Genomic DNA, 12452 nt, shown 5'->3' on the forward strand with positions numbered 1-12452 from the left:
ATAGAATAAATTCCAGCCTCGGTGCATTCTGATTTAAGGCCATATGGTCAGTAAGAGGCAGAGGCAGAAAGAACCAGAATTCTGCTGGCTACTCCAGGAAGGTGACCCTCAGTTCCCTGAATGACACAGTTCCTGTCTTGAGCCCTCTTACCCTGAGCAAAAGTTGCTTCGGTGCTATCCACAGACACGTGCAGAGGAACCTGTCTGGTTTGAGCTGGTAAAACCATAATGACGCCTTGGAGGAACACTGAATGCATCTCGTCCACGTAGCCGCTGCTGTAGTAATGGAGTCCAGGTGAAGTAAACTGGTAAGAAAATGAGCCTGCCATGGAATGATAGTGCATGTCATAAACACAAGCAGTTAATCCATCTTTAAAAAGAAATCCGAAATGATCACTCAAAGGCAAACACAGATGACTGGTTGGCTATTTTTTGTGAGTGTGCTATTTCAAGAGGACGTATAAGAAAATGACTCACTGGTTACTAGAGCGACCATTTATAATGAATTTACTTACCAAGAAGGCAAGATCTTTTAAAATCTTTTTTAAAGATTTAATCAAAAATATTTATTTACATCTATCATATATGAGACATTAATCAAGATACTAGAGATTTAAAAATCTTAGCCACACATTAGTTTTTGTTTAGATAGATCATATCAAGTATGAAACAATTTATCAGATTTTAAGAAAAATTCAGGATGGATAAAAGGTAAATAATAGTTTTTCTCGAGTGAAAATTTACAACTTAGGCATAAAATTTACAAACTAGTCATAAAGGCCATCTGAAAGGCACACTTTATCTAGAATTGTCCTAGAAGAATTACTGATTTTACAGTTGATTCTATCAACAAGGTTATATTATTTGCTATGAGAATAGTATGATTAAAACCCATTTTAATTTTTATTAGTAGTGTGACTGCATTCATAAATAATTTCAATTGGTTGACTAATCAAAATAATATATATTTTTGCTTATTTGTTTGTTTTGGGGCCACACCTGGTGCTCAGGTCTCACTCCTGGTTTTACCCCCCTGGCCGACTCAAGAAACCATAGGGGGTGCTGGAGATTTTATTAACCTGGCACAGCCTCATGACAGGCAAATGCATTAACCCCTGAACTATCCCTCCTGCCCAAAATATAGATATTTTTACAACAAAACTCACTAGAACCCATCTTCCATGTATAAAATACTGTACTGACATTCCTATATATTCCTTCCATGTATAAAATACTGTGCTGACATTCATTACATTTTTAATACTTTTACTATAATAAAAATGTTAATGGAACCATTTATTTATTTGTCAATGCTATTCATACAAAGGTATTTTAAATATAAACAAAAAAGTCTTTCTCTATGTCAAGGAAAAAGAAGCATAATGCAAAAAACTCAAGAATGTAGAATCAGACCTGATGCAGATTTTTCTCTTCCATTTGTAAATCCTTTGCCATCATAAACCACACTCCCAGGACTGGAAACGGAGAAAACTCTGTATCCTATTCCCCTCAGAAATGGATGTGCTTCCCAATGCCAAATCACTGTATCTCCCACAGAGACGTTTAGCACTGAAGGTGACCAGGCATAACCTAATCCATGGACTGAGAGAAAGAATTGAGTCACATTTAAAAAAGAAAATTTGTAAGAATAATCTTATTCATTACCTATGGAAATATTGTGTTCTCTCCATCCACCACTTAATAAACCTTTAAACAAACACTGTCAAAGAATTATGTGCATGATTTAAAAGCATAACAAAAATAAACAGAAATCATGGAAAGTAGGAGAATGAGAAACCAAAAGGACAAAATAAACCATATAATTCCAAAACTAATGACCAAGAAACAAAGTGAAAAATAAAGACAGGTCTTTCAAAAATCCCATAAGGGATATATTAAAAGCTATCACAAGTCTTTAAAACCTAGAATTTTCTCAGGTGCAGAAGCATAAAGAAAACCCCATATAATTTCAACTGGAATATTTGCTTAGAAACCCGTCATCAGTTTCAAACACAGTAATTTGGCAGATTTTGTACTAGAGTAAAATCAAATGGCAGGGCATGAACTTTGGTACTTTACAGTCTAAACTTCCTAACAACCCTGACCCATCCGTGGCACTCCACGTCAAGAGAATGCATTACCAGTAGACTTCTGCCATATTTATAGAAAGAAATGGCAACACTTATTTCTGGATAATTCTCTGGATAATTCTGGATAATTCTCTGGATAATTCCAAGTGTTAAATTATCAAATCAATTCCAGGACAAAGTTCTTCCATTATTTGTGAAAGATAAGTGTCAGTGATACCTGGATCTTGCCCATTGTTGGTAATCCTAAATATATTCCCTGTTGAACCGAGAATACATTTAATGACATTTTCAGAGGATGATGTCACATTGCAAGGGAAGGATCCTAAAAGAAAAAAAATGAAGACACCAAACTTTTTAAGAACACTTGCTGAAATACAGACATTAAAAAATTATGAACCTCCTGAAAAACTTCCAGTTTATCTAGATTCTGATCATTCCTGATAGCAATTGTGTGCGAGTACTACTTGTTTTGAGAACATAGAACTCCTTAAAACATAATATTTCCTGAAATCAAAAGCAAGTATTCAATTTCTCATGCACTGCTGTTGTTGCACTGTTGTCCTGTTGTTTATCGATTTGCTCGAGTGGGCACCAGTAACGTCTCCATTGTGAGACTTGTTGTGACTGTCGAATACGCCATGGATAGCTTGCCAGGCTCTGCCGTGTGGGCTGAATACTCTTGGTAGCTTGTTGGGCTCTCCGAGGGGGATGGAGAAATTGAACCCTGGTTGGCCACGTGCAAGGCAAACGCCCTACGCACTGTGCTATTGCTCCAGCCAAGAAAAGGCAGAATTTCTAAAACACTATTTCCAACAGAAAATTCTAAACCAAATACACTTCACTCTTTAGACTAATAGCAAGATAAAGGCTCCATGACCAAAAGGAATTATGTAATAAATTAGCACCTATAGCATATCCTTTGGTTGAGAAAAATGAGACAGTTTTCCTGTGAGGATAAAACTTACCTAAGAGCACAGAGTTCTCTGCCGGAATTGTGCTGAATCCTGAACCTATAATAGTGATTTCAGTTCCACCATATAAAGAGCCTCTCTGTGGAAACACATTGGTCACTTCCAAAATGTACTGTACAGAAGCATTTAACTTGTCTCTGCAAAAAAATTAGAAAGGAATAAAAGATGTTTCAAATAAAGTTTTAATAGGATCATGTTGCTAAAGTTTTATTGTGGTATGATTCCTTTAATAATATATTTATTATTATCAGAATCTTGTAATTTAATAATAATTATGGCAGAAACTCCTGCCGCTGCACCAGCATGTCTTCACTGGGGCCCCTTCTGAGGGGAGTGGGTTGAGTTTCCCTCCCCACCCCAAGCAGAGCCCTGGTAGCCGAAAACCTCCAGAACCACAGCCACAGCCATGCTCAACGCCACTCTCCACATGCTCGAACAAGCCTAACCCATGTAGGAACCAGCAGAGGAACCCAGGTATGTGGGACCCGTGGCTGAGATCTCCAAGCTCTCGGATCGGACTGGGCCTCCTCCACCCAGATCCCCAGTTTTCCAGTAGCTTGGCAATCACACCCACAAACTCCCCACTGGCGCCATGTAATCTCATCAACGGCCAAGATCCAGAGACTATAAAACAAAGCTCTGGGAATAGAGCAATACAAATTTTCTTGGAGTGCGTGACTGCATTCTCTTTATTTTATTTTTATTTTTATTTATTTATTATTTTTCCCCCTCACGGCAGAGCCTGGCAAGCTACCCATGAGATATTTGATATGCCAAAAACAGTAACATAACGTGCTTTCTGTGTTCCTGGAGCGAGTAGATGCCATCAGGTTACACTAGCACACGATAGGGACAAATAAAGACATTACTGAGGCCCACTTAAGAAAATCAATGAACAACGGGATGACAATGATACAGTGAATAAAAATTACATAACTATTAATAATATCAAATTAGACATCTCTTTTTTGAGAGGGCTATTTGGTCCACATCTGGCAATGTTCAGAGTTTACTCCTAGCTCTGTGCTCAGATCACTCCTGGCAGTGCTTTGTGATGATAAGGATTGAATATGGGTCAGCAACATGCAAGGCAAGCACCTAACCTGCAGTGCTTATCTCTCTATCCCTTTGTCTGATCTCTCTGGCCTAGAGATCCCTTTTGAAAGCTAAATAAGCTCCTAATTATAATAAATTCAATTAGGATGAATGGTTGAATAGTTGAATAAAAACAGCACACACACACAGAGAGAGAGAGAGAGAGAGAGAGAGAGAGAGAGAGAGAGAGAGAGAGAGAGAGAATCATGTAACCTAATGGTACTGATTTCTAAAGTCAACCTTTAGAGATTCTACGGCTGCTTCTCCTGGAAGCTCGGGTGAGCCTCACAGCTAAGTGAAGTCCCATGGAACCCAGGTAATGTGGAACTTTATGACCTTGGACTCTAGGCTCAATGGGACATGGAAGTGGAGATCCTCTGCCTGCTTTCCCCTGTCTCTGACAACCCAGGGGACACATCCATAAGCCACCTCCTGCTGGCACCAGATAATCTCATCATTGGTCACCCTCCAGATCCCATGGCTGCTTCTCCCAGAAGGGAGCATAAAATGAGGCCCCCATAGCCATGCCGTCAGACTCTGTGCCAGACTGTTTTCACTGGGGGCCCTCAGAGTGGGGTGGGTGAGAGCCCTCCCTGACCCAAGGGACCCAGTCCTGGCAGCTGACCTCCACAATCTAACTGCTGCCACACTCTAGGCCACTCCACTTGCTTGGGCCGAGCCTCACATATGAGTGAACATATTCCTGGACACTCCCTACCCATTCTCCATAATTACCATGCCATATTTGATGGGGGTTCATACAGTAAGCAACAAATCATAGAGGGAAATATGTATGTGTATATACATATTTCCAGATATATATACCAAAGCTCTCATCACCCAAACTTTAACATGTTAGTGATATCCTATAGAATGTCTTAATGGCTTCTGCCAAAATAGAACAATCTTCATACTGTTTTCTATATGAACACTTTTCTGTAAGCATGTTCAGTAGTTTTTCAAAACAGACAATACAAAATATATTCGTTCAGTTGTGGTTTAGAACAGGGACTGGGGTTGGGGATGAAAACATCCTGAATTTGGTGATGGAAGGTGTAATGGTGGTGGGATTAGTGTTTGACTATTAAATGTAATCAAATGTTGTGAACTAACTTATAAAATAAATTTAAGAAATAAAATAAAAACTAAAGCATAAAAAACACATACAGAAAAACAAATAAGTAAATAAAGTCAATCTTTAAATGCACAAAATGTTTCTCAAAACTTAGAAAGGATATTTAGAAAAGCAAAGAACAATGCTAACATACTATAAGATTATTGACTACTTCCTTCTTCACAATACCCTATTCTCCCCATGAGATCAACAACTCCAAAACAATTAGATTTATTACCATACCTTGCTGATGCGAAGCCCCATTCTTTGACTTCCACATAGATATCATGTTTTCCAGGAGACAACTTGGGCAAAAGGCATCTAACATCTGTAAAGTTCCAGTGAAGAATCTTGCAGGGCTTTTCTCCAACATACACCTCTATATTTTGTGTCAGTTCATTTCCAAAATTATAACCCTTTATTGTAAGATTAACATCTCCTGTTATTTAAAAAGACAATACTTTAGAAAGAAATTAAATATATTATGCTATATGAAATTTGTACATGATGTGAATCTCATTTTTATCCTTCGTGGTATTCAAAATCCTAACACTTTTACAGGTAAAATAAAAATCAATGAAAGAACAACTCATTGCCATGTGAAATAAACATCACATCTAATTGTTTCACAGGGGCAAAATAGGACAGCATTTTTTAAAGAAAAGACAATATTTTTACATGTGTGAGTTTTTGGGTCCAATACCTGAAGCAAACAAACAGAAACAAACAAACAAAACAAAACCTAACTATCTTTTTTTCACTTCAAGTGCTCAATGTAAAATAATAAATGGAATAAACAGTCATTAGGAGAAGCTATGCTTCAAAAGCCTTTCCAAATATAAATACATATGTGTGTATATAAACTAGTGCATAGGCATTGCATATATGTGCAAAAAGACCTGTCATTTTGGAAGACTTCTTACCTAGTATCGGCCGCACTTTTGGGCTAAAGTCAGTTATAACTGGAGTCTGTAAACAATTATAACTATAGGCATCCTTTGCTGTGGCTTGAAATCCATTGGTAATAACTGAAATATCAACTGTACCCTCAGTTCTCTGAAAAAAATAGGAAAATGGCTATTATAAGATCTTGAATGTTGAGATTCATAAATCCAAAAGCTAAAACCAAATTATTCTAAAAAGAAACCTTGAAGAAATGCTTATTTCAAAGTCATGAATCAGAGTCAGTTCTCAGACATTATAAATTTTAGTAACTCAGATGGAGGCCATATCTTGTGTTCTTTAAAATAAGTATTATATGGGACTACATTAAACTAAAAAGCTTCTGCACCGCAAAAGATACAGTGACCAGAATACAAAGACTATCTACAGAATGGGAAAGGATATTTACACAATACCCATCAGATAAGGGGTTGATATCAAGGGTATATAAAGCACTGGTTGAACTCTACAAGAAGAAAACATCCAACCCCATCAAAAAATGGGGCGAAGAAATGAACAGAAACTTTACCAAGGAAGAGATACGAATGGCCAAAAGGCACATGAAAAAGTGCTCTACATCACTAGTCGTCAGAGAGATGCAGATCAAAACAACCATGAGATACCACCTCACACCACAGAGACTAGCACACATCCAAAAGAACAAAAGCAACCGCTGTTGGAGAGGATGTGGGGAGAAAGGGACCCTTCTACACTGCTGGTGGGAATGCCGGCTAGTTCAGCCCTTTTGGAAAACAGTATGGACGATTCTCAAAAAACTAGAGGTTGAGCTCCCATTTGACCCAGCAATACCACTGCTGGGAATATATCCCAGAAAAGCCAAAAAGTATAGTCGAAGTGACATATGCACGTATATGTTCACCGCAGCACTGTTTACAATAGCCAGAATCTGGAAAAAACCCGAGTGCCCTAGAACAGATGACTGGTTGAAGAAACTCTGGTACATCTATACAATGGAATACTATGCAGCTGTTAGAAAAAATGAGGTCATGACGTTTGCATATAAGTGGATCAACATGGAAAGTATCATGCTAAGTGAAATGAGTCAGAAAGAGAGAGACAGACATAGAAAGATTGCACTCATCTGTGGAATATAGAATAATAGACTATAAGACTAACTCCCAAGAATAGTAGAAATAAGTACCAGGAGAATGTTTCCATGGCTTGGAGGCTGGTCTCTCATTCTGGGTAACTCAGGGAAGGGACCACCAAGTAAAATGTGGTTGGAGGTCATGTGGGGGAAGGGTGAGGCGGGTGGAATACAGACTAGAGACTGAACACAATGGCCACTCAACACCTCTATTGCAAACCACAACACCTAATCAGAGAGAGAAAACAAAAGGGAATTCCCTGCCATAGTGGCAGGGTGGGGTGGGGGGAGACGGGTCTGGGGAGGGGGGGAGGGATGTTGGGTTTACGGGTGGTGGAGAATGGGCACTGGTGAAGGGATGGGTTATTGAACTTTGTATGGGGGAAGCATGAGCACAAAGATGTATGGATCTGTAACTGTACCCTCACGATGACTCTCTAATTAAAAATAAACTAATAAAAAAAATAAGTATTATAGCATGGTTTTGTGGGTGTTTCTGATCCATTTTAAAGTACCTATCCTATTGAATACCCCATGGATTTCCTATAGTGAAAGACTCTGGACAAATATTTCTTTAATTGATAACACATTTGATTCCAAAAGTTTTAACCATTTGCTTATGACTAGAATCAAATATAATTTTTATTTTCCTCACTGACAAATCACATTATTTTATTCTTTACTGACATAGATGAACATTTGGACCCTAAGAAAAGTATCTGGTTCTTTCACAGGCATAGCACCTAAACAATTTGCATCTAGAATAGTGGTGGAGGGTCTTGGACACTTTGATAAAATTGGGAGGACAGTAACTATGCACACCGAAACTATTTATAAATAGAAATGCTAGTACAACCATGTACCTCAACTATGGATGTTCGCGTTAACTTTCTGTTGTTTAGTCATACCCAGTGATGCCTAGAAGTTACTCCTGGCTCTGTACTCAGAAATTATTTTTAGCATTGCACAGGGGAACATATGGAATGGTCAAGACCACTGGGACTTGAACCTGGGTTGGCCAGGTATAAGACAAAAGCCCTACATCCCTACTGTATTATATATCCAGCCCCTCAACTATATATTTTTTATATTAAAAAGAAAAAAAGAAATCTTTCCCAGAATCTAGTATTTACGGAATACACATTTAGTGTTTAACTGAAATTCATAATTTAAACAAAGCAATTTAAATAATCTCCTTATTCTTTTGTCTATCATTCAGCTTAATATTTGTCTGAATTTATTTTCTTTTCCCAGTACTGAAACTACACAATGCCCACACTCAGTGTGCTACATTTTTAATGGTAATAGTAGATTATTATCCTTTCACATATAACAAGCAAACTTGTCTTGGTTAAAATGTAAATGCTGTCATTGGTTTTCATTTCTTATCCTTTTTTTAAATAACAATGATAGATCTTACAAAAGTATATATCATGAAGAATTTCACTTTTTGTTTTATTTTAATTTTGTCAATAAGAAAAAGTTTACAAATTTGGATTATATATTTCTCTGTAAAAACTAAAATGATTACTTTTCCAGTTTAGATTGCTTCCTTACATTTTTAATATGTATTAGTGCTTGTTTTTTTTGTTTTTGATTTATCTAATCAACCACTGGATCTTCAAACTCAAAATACATCACAATTATGTAAGAAATGTTCTTCCACCCTTTCTCAACTGAACTTAATCTTCATTTGGTATCTACTTCTCTTATTTCAAATGAAACACACCATTTAATTTAAGTTTACATGTCTGTTTTCCTTCCTAGGTGTTAAGTGTCCAGAACAAGGAACTATTTGTATTTTGATCTTAGCATAAATATGCTAAAAAAAAACAGAGTGCATCGATTACACTTCAATGCCTAGGTAAATAATGTAACACTTGTTTAACCCTTTACTGACACATCCATTGGTTAGTTCCATTTCAGACTTAGATTAAAAATTAAAACTCTAAGCTCCACTGACTTACTTTTGGTGTTCTGCAGGTTATCCTATTCAAGTTCCCTTCGATCACAATGCAGGTTTCAGTGCCAACCAATACTTGTGAATTTTCACTAAAGCCAAATCCAGAGATAGTCAGAAGAGTACCACCTTCGGAAGGAAACAACAACAGATCATTAAAATATAACAGCAAATTTTGGTGCTTTGCTGGGCATCAAAAGTCATTGAACACAGCCCCAGTGCAGTGTGAGCTGCAGATCCTTTATGTGTGTGGCTAACACACATGCTCTCAGAGGGCTGCAATCCTGGCCACAGTGTTCGTGGCGTATTTTTCATCATGGGGTTCACTGAAGTCACACCTGTCTGAGTTGAATCCTTCCACAACAGTGTGTATGTATGTGTACGTGCACACACACACATTCAACAATACAACTAGAACATCAATAAAACAGAGAAAGGGATGGGAAGGAGAGAGTGGAGAGAAACAAAATTACTAATGCAAAAATAATGAGAAAACTCTCATCTGAAGAGCTATATATGCCCCCTCAATATCACAGCATTCTCCATAATCACAAACAATATGGGTATACAGTATGGGTGTATATACAATATGCTCAGCTATCAACAAAAAGATGGAGTTTTTTCCTTAATTTTTTAAAATGAGAATGGATGGAAAGGGTACCGTGCTTAGGAAAACAAGACAGACAGAAGTAAATTCCATTAAATTTTGTTCATATGTGATATATAGAGAACAATGCCAGAGTGAAAGCGCAGCAGGTAGAGCACTTGTCTTGCATGCTGTTCAATTCATGGCACCACATATTGTCCCCCAAGTCCATTACGAGTGATCCCTGAGCTCAGTGCCAGGACTAAGTCCTGAGCACCTCCAGGTATAGTCCCGAGGAAAAATAAATTAAGAGAAACTTTTACGTTGTAAGACCAATCAGTTGTTGTCAGAAGGGAATGTAGGTATGTGCGAGGTAACTGGGCCAAAAGGGAAATGTATAGTGAAGGACATGATCTGATTATTTTCAGATAGTCAATAGTATATATTGACATGGGTTTATAAGGACACACAGCCAAAATTTGTGATTTTATAATGTAATATCACCACAGTAAAAAAGAAAAATTAAACCAGAAAACAAACTTTGGCATTAGGCTAACTCATTATTCAGAAATTGTCTAACCATCCAAGAGATGAACTGCCTAGCGATCCAGAACATATACAATCACCACCATACACCAGAGTGAAGTGACTCCAGAAGAAGCAGAGCAAAGTTACTAATAATACAAATTTGCAACCAACACCAACTTTAGGACATTATTGGTTGCTGTTACTAATTTCCATAATACTCTCTCTATTCCAAAGATAAATTATCCTGCTTCTAATTGCTCGACAATTCCATGGATCAGCAATGGTAATGAGTGGAGACTTTTTATAGGTTCTAAAATTTAAGATCTCTAAATAAAAGGAAAAGTTGGGAAAAAAATATCCCAGAAAAACACAAACCATACTAAAAAGATCAGGACAAAAAAAATCCAAAGCTAAACATGGTGAAACAATCAATGAAGGCAGGGGAGGAAAAACATGCCAACTTCTATCTTCACATTAGTTTTCCTTCTGCCGGTTTGTTTTCAGAACTTTTTCTGGGTCAAGTAGCTCCACTGAGACTATGGTTACAAATGGAGCAGCTGGTAAACTGAATAAAAACTAATAAATCTTATCTGACATAATTGATGAGCTTGTTCTAGAAACATATAATAATTGATGATATTAATTCAAAAACCTAGAATGGGAGTATAAACAGTCACCCTGATTTGTGCTTGGTTAGAAACAAAAGGAATAGGCACTGTTTAAAAGGGGGTTTCCTATGTTCCATATGAAGGAGTTTAGGGTTCTTCTTTCACCCTGTTCTAAAAATAGTACAGTCAATGATGGAAATGTATACAGTTGTCTTTGTTTAGAACAATTATATATTACCAGCAAGGCTTCCAGAAGCAGGCCAGATGTGTGAGATGTTACTCTGATACATGAAGCGGAATATCTCCCCCTCAATGTTCTGAGCGATTCCAACATCAGCAATAAATACCACCACTGGGAAAAGTCCAGCACTTCCTGTCTGAATCTGGCACTGGATCACATTTTCTTATGGCAAAAGAAGAAAACAACAAAGAAACCATTATTTTTTGCAAGACAAGGTTATGGAAATCATGCAAGTGCAAATACTAACATTCATTTTTATATCTCAAGATATAAAGGGAATTTTATGTTTTATATAAATATTTTATATAATATTTTATATCTCAATTTTATATCTTTTATATCTCAAGTCTAAGGGAATAGGCTTTTTTGCAAACTACTCAATGTTCTGAATCTTAAAGAAATTTATGCTAATCCAGAATAAAAGAAAACTAAACAATTTGCTACTGTGGTAATAAATAAATAAAAGGTTTAAAAAGCTACTATGACAATAATAATGATAGGGGCCAGAGTGATAAAACAGCGGGAGAGCGTTTCCCTTGTATGCAGCCAACCTGGGCTCTATCCTTGGCACTCAATATGGTTCTCTGAGCACCACCCGGAGTGAATCCTGAGTTCAGAGCCAGGAGCAAAACCTGGGCACCAAGGGTATGGCCCCCAAACAAAACAAAGCAAATTGTTAGTCTTAAATCTCATTTATGTCAGTAATTCTAAAAACATAGGTTTGATGTAGTACTTACACACCAAGCTTAACAAAAATTAGTTTTTATTCACTGTCACTGTCACTGTCATCTCGTTGCTCATCGATTTGTTCGAGCGGGCACCAGTAATGTCTCTCATTGTGAGACTTATTGTTACTGTTTTTGGCATATCCAATACACCACGGGGAGTTTTCCAGGCTCTGCTGTGCGGGTGGGATACTCTCGGTAGCTTGCCGGGCTCTTGGAGAGGGGCAGAGGAATCGAACACAGGTTGGCCGAGTGAAAGGTGAACGCCCTACAGCTGTGCTATTGCTCCAGCCCAGTTTTTATTGAAAAGTAAAAATATATTTTGTTTAGACAGTATATGTGCATTTTATAAAACAGCTGCTATATTCACTGTTAGATCTCAAGAATGCATAGAAGATCTAAATTTTAAAAAACTTAAAGAATATGGGAGGTGCATTTGCCTATATAATTCCAACCTTTTATATATAAGAAAATCAGAGTCAGA

The 12452-nt window shown here is 37.3% G+C and overlaps 1 protein-coding gene across 1 annotated transcript in view; it reads right to left on the bottom strand.

The window, feature by feature from the left end:
- The window catches only part of PKHD1L1 (PKHD1 like 1), a 187237-nt gene that overhangs the window by 105274 nt on the left and 69511 nt on the right, over positions 1–12452 (bottom strand). The window contains exons 29-36 of the mRNA XM_055127690.1: positions 11241–11405; positions 9288–9409; positions 6194–6326; positions 5514–5709; positions 3056–3198; positions 2308–2412; positions 1414–1602; positions 152–322 (exon numbers count right to left, since the gene is read on the bottom strand). Coding sequence (XP_054983665.1) covers positions 152–322; positions 1414–1602; positions 2308–2412; positions 3056–3198; positions 5514–5709; positions 6194–6326; positions 9288–9409; positions 11241–11405 — 1224 coding nt within the window. The remainder of the gene's footprint in view (positions 1–151; positions 323–1413; positions 1603–2307; positions 2413–3055; positions 3199–5513; positions 5710–6193; positions 6327–9287; positions 9410–11240; positions 11406–12452) is intronic.

The sequence above is a fragment of the Sorex araneus genome, chromosome 2 (genome assembly GCF_027595985.1).
Source record: "Sorex araneus isolate mSorAra2 chromosome 2, mSorAra2.pri, whole genome shotgun sequence".
Taxonomy (NCBI): Eukaryota; Metazoa; Chordata; class Mammalia; order Eulipotyphla; family Soricidae; genus Sorex; species Sorex araneus.